We start from the raw sequence: 19,301 nt of genomic DNA, 5'->3' as shown, positions 1-19,301 counted from the left end.
CCCATGTTTTCTAGGTCAGTTATAGATAAACCCGTCTATACCCCAAATATACACAGAAAAAAGTCCTATAAAATCTAACTTGAGGAAAACTAAAAAAAAATCATGATTTTAAAATTCTTATGGAGATTTGCATTGATATGGGAGATAACTCTGCAAAAAAGGCAGAAATATTAATAAAAATTGATACAAAATTATAAATTTACCACTTCTATTCAACAGAATGTATTAATTCTTGATATTTTAGCCGTCTTTAGAGTATGACACAAATCTTTAAAGGTGTTTTCATACCTTTTATCAAGCTACAACCTAGATTTCATAATTCATTAGTTGACCATTTATTAGAATTTTCAGCACGTCAAGGTAAAGAATCTGAAATTGAATAAAACAAATTAAGCATATATATTCTTCTTTTTGTGGTTTAAAGTTTTTTTAAACAAGGTAGATGCTGAACAAATATAATTTACCGATATAAACAATACCAAATATTCACATTATTTTTTATAAATGGTCAAAAAGCCATAAATTTTCAATTTCTTTCAATAAAAAATTCCCATAACACTTTGGTTTTTATACATTTCATGAGCAGAAGATTATATTATAAAGTTAATTACGAACTTATAACTCCATCAAAGTCTCATATTTTACATGAATTTTAAGAAAATCAACCAAAAACTGACAAAAAAAGACTCATTGTTGCAGAGTTGTCTCCCTTTCCAAAGTTAATTTCCATAAGAAATTAAAAATGCAAAATTTGAGTTTTCCTCAAGAGAGATTTTATGGGACTTTTTTCTGTATATATTTGGGGCTTATTGATTACATAGATTACTTTAGAACTAAAACATTTTATGTTGCAATTATTTTCAGGTTCAAACTTAATTTGACTGGGCTATAGCTATGTCATACTATAGCTGATTTTATATTTTATTTAAATGTGTGGTATTATGCACAATAATGTACTCTATGTGTGCCATAGTAATAATTTTGATTTTCTATTAAATTGATTTCAGGAAAAAGAAAAAGCTGTTAATAACAGATGAAAAAGGTATTTTTATGCCCCTGGTGTAGCGTTTGGGACATGAAGTTTTACCATTATCCTTCTGAACGTCTGTCCTTCTGTCCTTACATCGCATAGTTGATTTCTGTTTTCTAACTTTAGTTTGACTCAACCAAATGTTATGAAACTTCTACGCCATGTTTACTACCATAAAAATTACAGATAAAGTTAAATTTTGATGGCATTTCTTATACTGTTCTAAAGTTATGCCCCTTTACAAATGGAAAAATTGCTGAATTTTAAAACGTGTACACAAGACTTATTACAACAAAACTCAGAACAAGTACACATTTGGATAGCCTCACTTTAACAGTTCTACAGTTATATCCCTTATATGAGCAGGGGCACCATCTGTGTCTTATGGACACATTTCCCATTTACTGTCTTCAAATCTTTTATGAAATTATAACTAAACCTTGGTAAATTGTGATGTAAGCTTGATCAAATATGTTTTATAAATAATGATTGATTTGTGTTTAACACCACTGTCAGCACTGTTGTGCTATTTTGTGGTGGTCAGTTTTTATTGGTGTAGGAAGCCAGGTTGCGTGGAGAGACCCAACAACCTTTAGTAGGGTTAGAAATAATGGTTGTAGCTGCCAAATCATACATTGGTTAAAATTTAATACAGTTGGCCTGTTATGTCAACTCAATTGTTCATTTTAAATAAAAAAAACATTTTGTCCATCTGATCCATAGACCAATTCGTGATTGATATCTAACTAAACATGATTTACATTCTGAAATGAAATTTATTTAAAGAGGAGGAAAAAATTGCGTTACCTAAGTATAAAGCATGATTTTGTAAGTTATAGTGAACATGTAATTACCTCCCTTGTATGAATTATTTGTAGTTTATAGAATGTCTTATTTATAGAGATTGGTGTTTGAGATTCTGCAACAATAAATATCTTCCTTTCTTTTAAGTGGAGATTTTTTATTCTGTCAATGTAGGAAGATAATTGATATATGAGTTTTCATCAATTTTATTTTACTAAGAAATTCAAAAATATTTTTTTTTGAAAGTTTTTTTTTAAAGCTTTACCAAAAAATATAGCTATGATTAGCATCAAGTAATAAATGTGTATTGTCTTTTGTAGCTTAGAACTGGCTGCCACAATTTTTCATACAAAATTTCATCTTGAGTAATGGAAATATCTGTTGAAACACAGATGAGGCCACAACACAAGCAGAAACTGCTTTTTCAAAATTATGATGAGTTGTGAATCTTTAAATTACATTCATGTTTTTAATTTATTTGCATTTTTGCTACTAATGTGTGTGTCTCATAATTCTATTTAATTTTTTTGTAAATGTTAAAAATGTTTGTGTCTCATAAATTTTTTTTTTTTTTGTAAATGAAACATATTGTGTTTAATTCCATGTATATTTCTATTTTAGGAGGTGGTGATGATAAAGGTGGATATGAAGTAGTTGCCACTGGAGAGAATGATGACACAATAGAATCCACTAATGAAGAGACAGATACTCATAACCTTAGTGTGGTCAGTAACGATAACGAACTCATGGAAATTAGAGAGAATGATTTCAAAGATTTTAAAAAACAGAATTCCTTCAACATGTTTAGGTCAGCCTCAAGTCAAGAATTGATAAAGAAGAACTTAGAGTCAGGAAGTAAACAAGGATCCAGAACAAATTTACGTCATGCTCGTAGAATGTCAGAACCATCAATGTCAATAGATCTTCAGGAAGAAATGGTCCAACCTCCTTCAGCTAAATATGAAGAGAATTACCCTGATACTGAATTGTATTATGTTGAAGATCGTTCTAATTTTACTTTCCCAGATCCTCCAGAAGAATCGGAACTTCATAAGATCTTCAATTCAGTTGAGAAGGAAGAACGATTTTATGCACGCTATATGAGAAATAATACAGGCAAAGCCGCCACAGTGGATGGTATGTGGCAAGAGGATAGTCCAGAACCACAGCATGAGGACATGGTGATTACTGAACGTAACAATAACAAGATTGACTTTAACATCAGTTTTGAAAATGTTCAGCAACAGAGTAATCGTAGGTTACCATCAGTGGATGACTCATCCAAACATGCAGTCGAACTGTCAGAAAGTTACCACAAACCTGGACATGAAATGACAAAAACATACGAACTAAAGAACTTCCTGGACAAGTTTAGCCCTCAACCCAGCAAAGAGAACTTACAGGCTCGATCACAAAACAGACAACCATACCATTGGAGTGAATCACAGGAGGATCAGTCTAGAAGTCATGACAATTTACACAATGTTTCCAGAAGGTTATCTTTTGACGGAAATGTCAAGCAGAATGAAAGTGAGGCTGAGGAACATAACACACCACAACCTCAATTCATTAGAGGCAGCAGTGATGGTCAGACAGATGAGATAAAATCTCAGTATATAAAACCTAGTGAAGATGTAGTATCACAACAAAGAATAGAGGAACCACACCCACATTATGATGAAGACGATGATGATCAAATACGAATGGTTCATCGGAAAACTTTCTTGTCACCACAAAAAAGATTATTACGAGGTTCACCGGGTGGTATATCTAACCAAAGTGGTGAAACAACAGGAAACATATCCATCCAAAGTCCTCAGGCCCAAGGTAACATGTCCAGCCAAAGTCATGGAACCCCAGGTAACATGTCCAGCCAAAGTCATGGTACACCAGGTCATATGTCCAGCCAGAGTCCTCAGAAATCAGGTCACATATACAGCCAAAGTCATGATACATCAGATCACATGTCTAGTCAAAGTCATGGAACTCCAGGTCACATGTCTGGCCAAAGTCCTCAGAAACCAGGTTACATATCTGGCCAAAGTCCTCAGAAACCAGCTTACATATCTAGTCAAAACCGTGGTACACCATCTAATATGTCTAGCCAAAGTCATGGGACACCAGGTTATGTATCTAATGGAAGCCATGTTACACCTTCTAATGTGTCTAGCCAAGGTTTCATATCTAACCAAAGCCATGGTACACCAGATCAAATATCCAACCAAAGCAGTAGTACACCAAATCAAATACCTACCCAAATTCGGGGTACACCAGATGAAATATTCGACCAAAGTCCTCACATTACAAGTTACATGAACAACCAATATCGTAGTGTACCATTTAACATACCAACTCAAACTCCTGTAATACCAGGTTACACTTCTATCGAAAGTCATAATACACCTGATCACATGTCTAGCCAACTTCCTGCAACACCTGATTACATGCCTGGTAAAAGACCTGTTACACTAGGTCAGATAATTGGCCAAAGTTCTGCCACACCAGAGCACATGTCTGGTCAAAGTCCAGTAACACCAGGTCAGATGTCAAGCCAAAGTCCTGTAACACTAGGTCGCATGTTTGGCCAAAGTCCTGAGACACAAGTTCCAGTATCTAGATACAGTAATAGCACATACAGTAATAGCACACTTGATGACATCAATCAAAGTCATGAAACACTAGGTCGCATGTTTGGCACACTTGATGACATCAATAATGAAAAAACCTGGATGACTGAAAGTGCACAACGTCATCTGAATAATCAAAGTCAAAGTGAACCTAATCAAATGATTGACCAAAGCCATGGTTTAACAAGTTTGAGATCAATCCAAAACCGTGGTTCACTAGGCACCAGTATAAACAAAGGGACGACAGATACGTATCAGTTTGGGGAATATTCTGATGACATGGTATATAGATCCCCAAACAAAATAAGACAACGTCCAGGACAAGAGTTAGAACCTATAGAGATAGAAGTTGAGATAAAACGGAACTATACAAACAATGTCGGAGACACACCAGGATTACCACCAATGTACTTAACATCAACACCAAACAAAACAGAGAATTATGAACATGTGGTGACTGAAGAGGAGGAGGGTGTTTTCCATCAAAGAGACACGTTTGATACAGATAACAAGTCTAACAATGAAAGAAATGAGTTTTTAAAGGAGATCCATGATGACATATTTCAGTGTATTATTCAGACAAATGATTCTGGTAAAGTGGACATCAGTGCTGGGCGAGTGGAGGATGATGATGATAATTGTCAGACTGGGCACCAGTTGTCACCTATCAGTGAAGAAAGTATGGAACAAAGATGCTCAGGAGGTTAGAAATTAACAATAACCATAGTAACATTTACAATTCTTTTCAGAATTTATATGAATTTTACTTCAAACTCAAAGGTGTCACTGTCTCAGACAATTTTGAAAATCATTGCCAGTCAAATAATTTTAAGTAGTAATGCCCCCTGGAATATGAATAATATGGAAAATACTGTTGTAAGCTCTGTCTATCTAGATTTCTTCTGGGATTTTTATAAAACCAAATCTACTGATTATATCAGCAAATGTTTAAGACAAGTTCAAATCAGTGCTGATCAATCAGTTTTACCTTCATTTTGAAATTATAAGAACATTGCACTGTAAGCAGTCTCACACCTACATAGAAGTTTTGTTCTTTGAAAGAGAAATTTTACTAAAATTTACATGGTAAGCTCTCACATGCACGCTTTCATTTCTTGTATGATGTTTCTGTAAACGTTTTAAAGAACAAAATGATATATATTGAAGTTATTGCCTTTCCACACATATTATTGAGCTGAGATCTAAAGTAATAATGATATTTTTTTGTTAAATAATTTGCCAAAATGTTGTTTATGTCATTCTTTTTCAAAAATAAAAGTAAAAGTTACGGGTGAGGGAGCTTTTTATTCAAGCAACATGTTGTGCAAAATTATCAGATTTTGTATAGCTCATACATAGAAAAACTAATTTTATGAGATAGAAAGTAAATGATAGAACTTTAAGATAAAATATAAGAAGATAATTCTTATATTGTGCTTTTAGAATATAAATATAAAATAAGAAACATTGGATCACATGACTTGTTTCTTTCTTTCAAAACAGTAAAAGTGAATTCCAGACCTATTCCTTTTTAAAAGTATTGTTACCTCCCCTTATAATTTTGGCAAATTTGAAGAAAGAAAAAAAGTGATACAAAAAAGTGCGATATTGTTTTAATGCAGTGAAAAAAATACTATAAAACACACACTTTTCTTCATTCAGCTTCCATAACCAATGAATTAGAATCTTCTCTCAAAATTTGTATATTTTATTAAAGTCCTAAACAGATTGTGGTATAAAAGATGTCCCAGTAGACAGCTGATCTTAACATTAAATAAAATACAATATTATGTCCTGGTGGAAGTTACAACTGTCACAAAAATTAAGTTACTGTCCTAAAACATTCAAAAGTAAATTTTTAAATACATATTCCTCAGAAAATATCTGATTAACAATGTCAACTGCTCTTTTATTTCAGAATTTGCACAGACATTATCTAGGCAGTCTTCAGAAGAAATTATAGTCCCAAGACTTGTACTAGACGACGAAGAGAATGAGATAAGTCTTGACCAGTTGTCAATCCAGGGCAATGACCAGGACTCAACAATCCAATACAATAGCAGTAGATCTATATCATCTCAAGCCTCTGCATCAGAAAGTGCCTCATCTTCAGTGGCAGAAGACCTAGACTCATCACACTCATATTTCCAAACTCCAGAACAATGACTGAATTTGGGTTACAAATAATTTAGTCTGCCCTTAAAATTAGAAAGTAAAACACCATCAGCATCTATGTCACAATGTACAAATAATTTCTCCTCAAAAGAAGAGAGCATGACATTAAAAATTAATATATTGTAGTATAAACATTACCTTTAAGTGCTCTAGGATTTACTTTTGTCCTCACAAGTCATAGAAAATTGAACAATCTGAGTCTTTTAGTTCAAACTTAAATTATGAGTCAACAAATTAGAGTTCATTGTATATATATATTTATGTCTATCAATAGTATCACCATGGTATTAGTTTTTGTTATATTTGTGCTCCATATGATCCTACATTGTTCCTGTCAGTGATCCTTACATTTCCACCCATATTGACAAGATATCAAAGATATATTTACATAAAATAAAACGTTTATATTCAACTGCAAATGAATGGAACAAATTTTGTTTTTCTCTGAAATAAAAGATTTAGATTTTGTGGAATGATCAGTTGACAGTCTGTCAGGATTGGATTGACCCCCATACATCTGAAATTTTTTTTTTTTTTTTTTTAAATGAAAAGTTTTATTGTTAATTTTGAGGGCCTCAAAAGAAGAAGGAATTTTCATGATGATAAAGATTTTTATAGTTCAGTTTTTGGGGATTCCTAATTTACATGTCAAGGTCACATACTTTTTAAGTAAGAATTCAAGGAAAATTTAAAATTCAATTATAAAAAAGAAAAGCTGATTGCTCATATTTTAATGTATAAATGCCAATTACTTATAATTTGACGTAATTTTTTAAATATCTTATATATATATATTTGTTGTAACTGTAAAATATATTATGTTTGTTAGTTTTATTTATGAAATATGTTAATAAATTTTAATTGATCTTCTCTTGATATTTGCTCACTTTTTCTCCCAACAACAATTGCTTTAAATGATTGAACCATCTTTGAACAATAGCAGTTCAATCTATCTTTTATCAAATTTAACAAGGACAAGAGAAAAGATTTGCTTCACAATATAAAATATCGTCCTTCTATCCAAACAGAATTATCAAAAGATGAGTTCTGCCACGTGTATCTCTTCTAAATAAGGAACAAAGAATAAGAGTAGCACATGCAGACACAAGCTTCTTTACAAGAATAAGCCATGCCTAAATTATATGTAAACTAACAATAGCTGACCAATTGCTTATGGTAATTGAAAAACAGACCAAAATACAAAATAAGGTCAAGGTCAGATGAACTGGACAGACTGATATGTACCGGTTAATATCATTCCATACACCACATACAATCGACTTCTGAAATGAGATGTTGCAATGATGCCATCAGGGTATATTCATTTCAAATATGTGAGCTTCACTTTGTAAAACTACTCTGCACAGCACATGTCATGAAATATGAACATAATTAATTGTATCTAGTGACTCATTTGTCATTCAAGATGGCTGCCAGAACCACAAATTTTTCACATATCAGACAATTATGTTTGTAAACAATTGTAAGTCATTATGTGTTTCTTTATTCTACATTGGCTAGAGGTATAGTGGGAGGGTTGACGTCTCAAAAAACATATTTTACCCTGCTGCACTTTTGGGCCTGTCCCAAGTCAGGAGCCTCTGGCCTTTGTTAGTCTTGTATGTTTTTAATTTTAGTTCGTTTATGTTTTGGAGTTTATTGTGATGTCCATTTTCACTGAACTAGTACACAATTTTATTTAGGGGCCAGCTGAGGACCACCTCTGGGTGCATGATTTTCTCACTGCTTTGAAGACCCATTGGTGGCATTCAGCTGTTTATCTACTCTATGGTCGGATTGTTGTCTCTTTGACATATTCCCCATTTCAATTCTCAATTTTATTAGCCTTTCAGGAGATATGTATTTCTTTCTGATGAAACCACCAATAGACACATAAAAAATGTTCACCTCCTTAGAAATGATTGAAGAACATCTTTAAGTCTAACTTCCTCCAATAAAATGAAAGTGGTCTTTCTTATTCAGTCGTTGAACCATGAAAGTCCGGAGTCTGTCTTCCAGTGGTTGTTTGTTGTTGTATATCATGGTTTTCATGTGTTGTTTTGTGCATCATTCAGGTTTGTTGTTTTGTTATGTCCAAACCTTTTGAGCTTGCTGTAGGATGATGGTTTTGTTCATTGTAGAAGGTCAATACCACTGCTGGTGGACAATTCGTCCCCGAGGATGTCACCAGCCCAGTAGTCAACATTTCGGTGTTGACAAGAATATCAATAATGTGGTCATTTTTACAAATTTCCTGTTACAAAACTTAGAATTTTTAAAACAAGAGTGCACACGCTGAAATGTCTCGCCTTCTATACTAATCATTGATATTATGTTGATAGTCCTAAGTAAAAAGCTAAGCTTTATAACAACTGTACCATAAACTTAACATTAACCAAGATAACTAAACAAAGACCAATGAACCTTGAAAATGAGGTCAAGGTCAGATGAACTATGCCAGGCAGACATGTACAGCTAACAATGCTTCTATACAACATATATAGTTGACCTATTACTTATAGTTTAAGAAAAATAGACCAAAACACAAAAACTTAACACTGTGCAATGAACCATGAAAATGAGGTCACGGTCAAATAAAACCTGCACGACTGACATAAAGAATATTAAATATTTCCATACACCAAATTTAGTTGACCTATGGCATATAGTATTAGATAAAAAGACCAAAACTCAAAAACTTAACTTTGACCACTGAACCATGAAAATGAGGTCAAGGTCACATGCCATCTGCCCGCTAGACATGTACACCTTACAATCATTCCATACAACAAATATAGTAGACCTATTGCATATAGTATGAGAACAACAAACCAAAACACAAAAATTTAACTATAACCACTGAACCATGAAAATGAGGTCAAGGTCAGATGACACCTGCCAGTTGGACATGTACACCTTACAGTCCTTCCATACACCGAATATACTAGCCCTATTGCTTATAGTATCTGAGATATGGACTTGACCACCAAAACTTAACCTTGTTCACTGATCCATGAAATGAGGTCGAGGTCAAGTGAAAACTGTCTGACAGACATGAGGACCTTGCAAGGTACGCACATATCAAATATAGTTATCCTATTACTTATAATAAGAGAGAATTAAACATTACAAAAAATTTGAACTTTTTTTTCAAGTGGTCACTGAACCATGAAAATGAGGTCAAGGACATTGGACATGTGAATGACGGAAACTTCGTAACATGAAGCATTTATAGACAAAGTATGAAGCATCCAGGTCTTCCACCTTCTAAAATATAAAGCTTTTAAGAAGTTAGCTAACGCCGCCGCCGGATCACTATCCCTATGTCGAGCTTTCTGCAACAAAAGTTGCAGGCTCGACAAAAACTAAGGATTTTCTTATCCCAGGCATAGATTACCTTAGCCGTATTTAACACAACTTTTGGGAAATTTTGGACCCTCAATGCTCTTCAACTTTGAACTTGTTTGGCTTTATAAATATTTTGATATGAGTGTCACTGATGAGTCTTCTGTAGACGAAACGCGCGTCTGGCGTACTAAATTATAACCCTGGTACCTTTGATATCTATTTACATTGACCTTTGCCAGCATTTATGTCGTATGGTCTCTGATGGTTATTTGTTTCAATAGTAATCATCTTCATATTTAACAAGGATGACACAGAAAATTTATTTTTAAAGTTACTTTGAAAAACTTTTGAATGGTGAAAAAGCAATTATCCAAGGTAAAATATTTAGGTAAATAAGATAAATGAAATGTTTTGGCAAATATGAAGTAACATTCAAACAAATTTTATATCATGTTTAATAATTCACTTTAAATCTAGTACACAAAATATAAAAATAACTATTCTGACATATAAAAATGCATGTGTATAAAAGTGAACACAACTTTAGCACATAAATGTTCAATAGTCAAAACTAAGACTGCAATTTATTTAAAGATAAAATGACATCCAAAAGTTTGGTAAAAGGTGAGAATTATAAATGATGCATTACAGTTATGTTTTTATCATATCGAGTTATCTCCCCTTAATTTTGGATAGGTCTTTAATTTTTTTGTACTTGTATGAAAACTGCAGTCTAAGTTTTGTATATTGAGGAATGTTATCACAGATATAAGTATTCACTACCATGTATATCCAATATTTGACACACAAAATACACTTGTATTGCATTCTAAAGCATATTTCATTCTAATGAAAATAGTAACTAAATAAATACTGGCTTGTAAGGTCATTTTCTATATTAGTATCCTACGTAAAAAGTTTATGTGATTATCTTAGTAATAATATTTGTGAAATTTAAATGATCTTCTGGTAGATCAATATGTTCTGATACCTTACGGCTTGCTTTTGAAAGTATTTCAATTAAATTTGTATCTGAAATTAGATTAGTTTTGTTACAAAGTAAACTGTTGGAGTTTAAAAGGATTGCATTAAAATTGATTTTGATTTTTTTCTATTCTCAAAACAATCTAAAAAGACGTTATGATTTCCATGTAAAAGGAAAGCAAAACTGATGCATAAAAGCATGTATGCAAAAATTTAAACGTATTTTCATCTAAAGGATATGCTGTCTTACAATCTAAAATAAACTGATTGCGAAACTTAAGATTCTTTTTATGAAATGCTTCTTGCAAAAAATAATTCCATCTTATCAAAATTGATCACTACAAGCATACATATCACTCACATAACAGTTTAAAAACCGACTACAAATTATGTTTTTGATTTTCAATTTTTTTTCAAGTTTAATCCTTCAACAATGAAATCATCAAACAGTTATCCAAATTAACAACCAAAACCAGTAAAAAATAGGCACATGTGATAATCATGTTGAAATGTGTTACATGTTTTCTGACATAATAAATTCATACAATAAATATATGGATGCTATCTAATGTATGAAGGAATACATGATCACAGACACATCTTGGAGGTATCAATATCTCTAATAATTCAGTCCTTAGATATATGTTATTTCTTTAAATGAGGTCTTGTGATCTATATAATATATAGGACCTCATGTCAATACAAAGCTTCACACATGTTTTAATAATAAATTTATAAAATGATCAATATCATAATTGTCTGGCAGATGTGTCTAATGGCAGCTGTTTTATAAACCAAACTGATTCAATGATACTAACATTCATTAAATTCTGAAACAGATTCCTTTAAAAGTCGAAATGTTTGCAGTAAAAATAAATCCTGTTCATTTATTTGAATTCTCAAAATAAAACAAATCCCTAAAGTTTTCATTATGTAAATCTCTGTAATGAGGATATGGTACACAATTATTTACTGAGGTCACAAGGTCACAGTTCATTAATCAACCTGATTTTAAACCAATAGTATTAAAGCACTATGTTAGTAGTCCAGTAGATTATATGCATTCTGAATATCACTGATTAAATTCTTTGAGTAAACATTCCATTTGTCGAACACTTGCTTCCTGAAAACAAAAAAGAAATGACAAAAATTTGAAAATTGACATTAAGTTAAATTGTTTTACATATTGTTTTCTACATGAACCATGAATATTTTATTAGTTATTGTACATAAAGAAAATCAACTTCTTCAATAGTTTTTTCTACAATATTTTATCAACTTGTTCTCTTGAGATTATTGGTTATTTGATATTTGCTATGGTAGTTTCTGAACCTCTGACTTATGACTTTTGTTCTGCCCTGATCTTACTCTCTTTGTTATTGTTGTAGTAGTTTCTGGACCTTTGACCTATGACCTATGTTCAGCACATGTTTTAAAAGATACTTACTTTATAGGCGCCATGTTTCATCTCTAGATATTTATTATGGTCCTTCTCTTTCTGTAATTGTTGTTGTAGTTTCTGGACCTTTGACTTTTGACCTATGACCTACATTCATACTTACTTTATAAGCTCCATGTTTCATCTCTAGATATTTATTATGGTCCTTCTCTTTCTGTAATTGTTGTTGTAGTTTCTGGACCTTTGACCTATGACCTACATTCATACTTACTTTATAGGCACCATGTTTCATCTCTAGATATTTATTATGGTCCTTCTCTTTCTGTAATTGTTGTAGTTTCTGGACCTTTGACCTATGACCTACATTCATACTTACTTTATAAGCTCCATGTTTCATCTCTAGATATTTATTATGGTCGTTCTCTTTCTGTAATTGTTGTTGAAGTTTCTGGACCTTTGACCTATGACCTACATTCATACTTACTTTATAAGCTCCATGTTTCATCTCTAGATATTTATTATGGTCGTTCTCTTTCTGTAATTGTTGTAGTTTCTGGACCTTTGACCTATGACCTACATTCATACTTACTTTATAAGCTCCATGTTTCATCTCTAGATATTTATTATGGTCGTTCTCTTTCTGTAATTGTTGTTGTAGTTTCTGGACCTTTGACTTTTGACCTATGACCTACATTCATACTTACTTTATAAGCTCCATGTTTCATCTCTAGATATTTATTATGGTCGTTCTCTTTCTGTAATTGTTGAAGTTTCTGGACCTTTGACCTATGACCTACATTCATACTTACTTTATAAGCTCCATGTTTCATCTCTAGATATTTATTATGGTCCTTCTCTTTCTGTAATTGTTGTAGTTTCTGGACCTTTGACCTATGACCTACATTCATACTTACTTTATAAGCTCCATGTTTCATCTCTAGATATTTATTATGGTCCTTCTCTTTCTGTAATTGTTGTTGTAGTTTCTGGACCTTTGACTTTTGACCTATGACCTACATTCATACTTACTTTATAAGCTCCATGTTTCATCTCTAGATATTTATTATGGTCGTTCTCTTTCTGTAATTGTTGAAGTTTCTGGACCTTTGACCTATGACCTACATTCATACTTACTTTATAAGCTCCATGTTTCATCTCTAGATATTTATTATGGTCCTTCTCTTTCTGTAATTGTTGTAGTTTCTGGACCTTTGACCTATGACCTACATTCATACTTACTTTATAAGCTCCATGTTTCATCTCTAGATATTTATTATGGTCGTTCTCTTTCTGTAATTGTTGTTGAAGTTTCTGGACCTTTGACCTATGACCTACATTCATACTTACTTTATAAGCGCCATGCTTCATCTCTAGATATTTATTATGGTCCTTCTCTTTCTGTAATTGTTGTTGTAGTTTCTGGAGCTGGTGTTTGGTCTCATTGTCAGCCACATTAGCATAGTCAGCAAGACGACTTATACTCTCTCGACTATTCTGTTCCAAATAAATTAAAATTCAAAATTTTCATCACTAGTTTTCTTCTAAGTAAATAAATGTAATAGATTATTATCTTCCTTTAAATTTTGATTATTTATCAATGATATTATAGATTATTTATATTTTTAGTATGACTCCAAGGGTCACAGTGGCTGAGTGGTCTAAGTCCAATTTATGTATCACTAGACTGTCAACAGAATGATTGCAAGTTCAAATCCTTCACATGGCAGGTGCGTTCAACTCCAATCTTTTTTGTCTAGATTTTTCTGCTGTATGTTGTAGTTCTCTCTAGGCTATCTTGCCTCCTGCACTAATGAATAAGACAGAAACCCAATAGGGTAATAGTGCTTATAGTGTTAAACATCAATCAATAGAATGATTTGGGATTTTGACGTATGTTTTTTTTTAAATTTTAGTTCATTTATATGTTTTGGAGTTAAGTGTGACTTTCATTTTCGCTTAACTGGTGTATATTTTTATTAACGGGGCCAGCTGAGGCCCACCTCCGAGTGAGGGATTTTCTCGCTGTGTTGAAGACCCTTTGGCTGTTATCTGCTCTTTAATCTGGTTGTTTTCTCCTCGACATATTCCCCATTTCCATTCTAAATTATAGTCAGGTACTAAAATGATTAAGGAATGACTGTAATATTTTTTCCGTCTATCAAGAAATAACATAAAAAATTTGGTGCACACTGAATAACGAGCGTAGCGGGTTATTTAACAGTGTGCACTACATTTGTTATGTTATTTTCGAATAGACAGAAAACATATTACAGTCATTTTTTATAATTTAATTCTAAATTCCATTTTAAACCGTAGAAAACCATGAAAAAATGTTGATGACGACACGGTCACATGACTAAATTATGTCTACGGGCTGATAACAAAATAACGTCAGCCAATCAGAAGACATGTTACATCCAATATTAAATTATTGCAGAATAGAAAGAACAATAAAAAAAAAATATTACACATAGAATTTATGACAAAAAATCAGAGTAAAACATAATAGTAATATATGCTCTACAAAAATACAGTTCCTAGAGACAAAACTAAAAAAAAAAATAACAACTAAACAACATCTTATACTGGAACTAAATAACTCTACTAGTGGGGTTCCTACTGTTCTAGTAATTATACCAGAAGCAAGGATTTTTGAAGAAAAATAAAATTCGCTTTTTTAAAGTTACAACTGAATCTACTAGCATCAAGCCTCGTCATTACTATGCAATAATATAATCACAACACAGATAAATATAGACAGAAATAAGCAACATCGGGTCATTATTGTTATATAACTTATTTGGTATAATGTATGGTCTTATATCCACTTTAATGTATACATTATATGAAGTCATTTGATCTATATGTCTACTGAACAAATTTATCACAACAACAAACACACCGTAAAATACAACACACTTCCTTAAAATACAACACTCTACTGCAAAAGAACCACCACAGAACTATTTCATCAAAATCTGTGAGATTTTAAGATATTTAAAAAAAAATATTCTTCATAATTAGACTCATTAAACTGTGAACATCAAGGTCATTATAGCAGTTGGGATTGTCAACCATATTATTCAAATAGGATCAGTAATTAATCTTTCCCTGAGGTAAGTTAGCATTTTCTTCCTTAAAAAATTATCTTCAGAATTATTTCATTCACTATTGAGATTTTCTATTCTAGCAGAGATGCCTGCCATATTTGATATATAGTAGTTGGTGTTTCCAAGTTATTTCTAAAAAGTGTTTACTATGATTGAGCCAGACCACATTTGATAATATTTTTTTTTATCATTTATGTTTTTGAAGTAAATAGTGCCACGTTTTGCAAACAAGAAGTGTAAGTGCATAAGGGGAGGTAATAGATTGTGAAAAAAAAATGGAACAAGAAATTATAAAAATACAGCAAACACGCAAAAAAAGTATGTAAAAGGAAGTGAGTTACGAAAGTTGGCATGTTGGAGTAACCTAAATATCTGTATGATAATAGTCAGGGATATTGATCAATTTATTTAAGGAATGACGTGTTACATCCAAAATTAAATTATTGAAAAATAAACTGAATAATTTGCACCCTTTCCATCAAAACAGTAAGCCTACCAGAAAGTACAACTTTATAATTAGCACTAGAACTATGTGAACTAGCTGACAACTAAAGCTATTTACATGAACATTGATTTGTGATGACAACTAAGAATGGTGCTAGGTTAGTACAGTGCAGTGTAGATAGGAAAATATAAAAATATACCATATTATTTCTCCTTTTGTCAACCTCCTTCAAAACAAATATTTTGGATTTAAGTTGATACATAAAATACTAAAGTATTGTTTGAATTATCCAAAAATGGATTGGTGTGTACAATGAAAGACTCCTCTTTACATAGTTTAACTATAAATTGTATATCTTTAGGAAAATTAAACGTAAGTTATTCATCAACATATCTGAATTAATATGTCGTCAAATTCTATGATTCTATTGAATGCTTCCATGTATTGCCATTTTCTATTTATTTTATACATATAAAAACATTTTTCAATAGAAAACTGAATTTGATTACACTACTCGGGAAGTAAACCCAGTTATCATATAATGAGTACCTCTAATTATTGTATAATGATTATATCGAATTATCTTATAATCATGATAATGAATACATCTCATCATTGTATGAGTAGTTATCAAATAACTAGTAAACCTAATTATCATAATGAGTACATCTTATTATCGTATAATGAGTAAATATAATTATCGTACAAAGAGTACATCCATTTATCATATGATGAGTATATCTTATTATCCTAATACGAGTACATCCATTTATCATATGGTGAGTACATCTAATTATGGTATAATGAGTACTTCCATTTATCGTATGGTGAGTACATCTAATTATGGTATAATGAGTACTTCCATTTATCGTATGGTGAGTACATCTAATTATGGTATAATGAGTACATCCATTTATCGTATGATGAGTATATCTAATTATCCTAATATGAGTACTTCCATTTATCGTATGGTGAGTACATCTAATTATGGTACAATGAGTACTTCCATTTATCGTATGGTGAGTACATTTAATTATGGTATAATGAGTACTTCTTTATATCGATAAATGAGTACATCAATTTAAAGTATAATGAGCAAAATCCCGATATTGTAAAACGATTTAATATCAATTTTGTAAGTTTTTATTACTAAGACATCAGCCTCACCCTGATCATTGCTTTAGCCTTTTCTACAGCAGCATGAGCCTTTAACTTCTCTTCGTCTGCTTTTCTTTTCTGGTCTTCTGTATCTTGTACTAAATCTTCCTGCTTTCTTCTGTTCAATTAACATATAGTTTTCAAAAATTCAATTTTTAAGACATTAAAATCATAAATAGTTTTTAATCATTTTCATATTTTGTATGTGTATGATTCTTTTTTTTGTTTTTGTTTTTATTTATATCCATTTTTAGATTCGTGAAAATCTTATCAGAGCTGATGTTTCGATATTTATACCATGTTGAATTCAAAATTCAAATAAAGTATTCTATCTAGATATCAACAGTTTAAAGGTAGAAAAAACAAATGAATCACTTTTCTGATGAACAGTTAACAAATAAGCATATATGAAAAATTTGGAAGTATTATGATTTGCTGCATTTTTACAGAATGTTAACTCTGTGTACTATCATATTTTTTTGACACAATATCATTAAAAAAAAAATTTCAAAAAGAAATAATTCTGATTTAATTTTGATAAACCAAGGCTCCCTGTTGAAGAAGTTATGTTGACCAATAATGGTTTACTTTAATATTTTGTGACTTGGATATAGAGTTGTCTCATTGCCACTCATGCCACATCTTCCTATACCTATTTGACTTCAAAACAATTGTGTTTTTGAAAAAAAGTCATTTTTATATAAAATATATATATAACATTATATGAATTGTTCTCTTTGTTTTTTGCTAGAATAGTCAATGTCTGGTTTCAAATCGTCCCTCTTATTGAACACTAAGAATATTTGTACATACTTAGAAGTGACCAACTCATTCTGTAGTTTTTCAAACTTGTTTCTAAACCAGTCGTGGGCATCTTGTAAATGTACAGAGATCTAAAAACAAAAACATAAGTATAACAAGCAATAAAGTCATTGTCTTTTTTTTATCGTACTATTTTTTCAATTTATCAAAAATGCCAAAAAAAAAGAACTGACTTTTACTCCTAATTGAGTGAAGAAGATAATTTTAAAGTCGGTGTCGAACGGGAAATAAATATTTATGAGCCTGTCGTTAGAGAGGACAGGGTTTTAGTTGGAAATCCCTTTGAAAACAAATAAGCATTATTTATGCAGACATTATATGACTTTTAAAGTTGCTATCTTGTTCGTCAGAGTCGATGTAACCCGGCCTGCATATGTACTCTTAATAGCAATATATTCATTTAGATTCATAAAATTTACTTTTGCAAGTAGTAATTTAACATGAATATATTCTGTTTTAAAATATGTAAACTTTCATCTCCCTTTACATAATTTCATCAGGAAAATTAAACAGTAAGTAAAAAAATAATTTGCATAGTTTACTGAAAGGACTACTAAAGTTAAGGTATCCACGAAAATAAAACAATTATGACTTTCTCATTCCCTAAGTTACCTCTGACGATTACGATTTTCTCATTCCCTAAGTTACCTCTGACGATTACGATTTTCTCATTCCCTAAGTTACCTCTGACGATTTTCTCTTTCCCTAAGTTACCTCTGACGATTACGATTTTCTCATTCCCTAAGTTACCTCTGACGATTACGATTTTCTCATTCCCTAAGTTACCTCTGACGATTTTCTCATTCCCTAAGTTACCTCTGACGATTCATCCTGAGCTTCTTTTAATCTATTTTCTGTCTCTCGCCTCATTCTGTCGATATCATCTTTCTGTTTTACTGTATGCTGTAATATAAAGAAAATCTTAAATAATCTAAAGCAGTTTGTTCAGTTTTCTATGTTGTGTTTTGGTGTACTGTTTGTCTGTCATTAAATAATCTAAAGCAGTTTGTTCAGTTTTCTATGTTGTGTTTTGGTGTACTGTTTGTCTGTCATTAAATAATCTTAAGCAGTTTGTTCAGTTTTCTATGTTGTGTTTCGGTGTACTGTTTGTCTGTCATTAAATAATCTAAAGCAGTTTGTTCAGTTTTCTATGTTGTGTTTTGGTGTACTGTTTGTCTGTCATTAAATAATCTAAAGCAGTTTGTTCAGTTTTCTATGTTGTGTTTCGGTGTACTGTTTGTCTGTCAGTCTTCTTCCTTTTTAGACGGATGTTGTCAATTTATTTTTAACTTATGAGTTTGAATGTTCCTTTGGTATCTGGCACCTCTCTCTTCTGGACCAATTTAACTATATTTTACCTGATTATTATTAGTGCAATGGTGTGAATACATAGCTTTAT

The 19,301-nt window shown here is 31.7% G+C and overlaps 2 protein-coding genes across 9 annotated transcripts in view; one reads left to right on the top strand and one right to left on the bottom strand.

The window, feature by feature from the left end:
* The window catches only part of LOC143057336 (uncharacterized), a 32,324-nt gene extending 24,818 nt beyond the window's left edge, over positions 1-7,506 (top strand). For both annotated transcript variants that reach the window (XM_076230637.1, XM_076230638.1), the window contains 3 exons: positions 1,008-1,042; positions 2,456-5,164; positions 6,380-7,506. In XM_076230637.1, coding sequence (XP_076086752.1) covers positions 1,008-1,042; positions 2,456-5,164; positions 6,380-6,627 — 2,992 coding nt within the window. In that variant the 3' untranslated portion in view covers positions 6,628-7,506. The remainder of the gene's footprint in view (positions 1-1,007; positions 1,043-2,455; positions 5,165-6,379) is intronic.
* Positions 7,507-10,421: 2,915 nt separating this feature from the next.
* The window catches only part of LOC143057174 (coiled-coil domain-containing protein 150-like), a 33,432-nt gene continuing 24,552 nt past the window's right edge, over positions 10,422-19,301 (bottom strand). For 6 of the 7 annotated variants that reach the window (XM_076230425.1, XM_076230428.1, XM_076230431.1 and 3 more), the window contains 6 exons: positions 18,719-18,805; positions 17,894-17,973; positions 17,090-17,198; positions 16,122-16,148; positions 13,715-13,861; positions 10,422-12,091 (listed from right to left, as the gene is read on the bottom strand). In XM_076230425.1, coding sequence (XP_076086540.1) covers positions 12,041-12,091; positions 13,715-13,861; positions 16,122-16,148; positions 17,090-17,198; positions 17,894-17,973; positions 18,719-18,805 — 501 coding nt within the window. In that variant the 3' untranslated portion in view covers positions 10,422-12,040. The remainder of the gene's footprint in view (positions 12,092-13,714; positions 13,862-16,121; positions 16,149-17,089; positions 17,199-17,893; positions 17,974-18,718; positions 18,806-19,301) is intronic. The other variant, XM_076230427.1, reaches the window with a different exon arrangement.

The sequence above is a fragment of the Mytilus galloprovincialis genome, chromosome 13, assembly GCF_965363235.1.
Source record: "Mytilus galloprovincialis chromosome 13, xbMytGall1.hap1.1, whole genome shotgun sequence".
NCBI lineage: Eukaryota > Metazoa > Mollusca > Bivalvia > Mytilida > Mytilidae > Mytilus > Mytilus galloprovincialis.
Note: the sequence above shows the minus strand (reverse complement) of the source record. Positions and strands in the feature narration are given on the sequence as shown.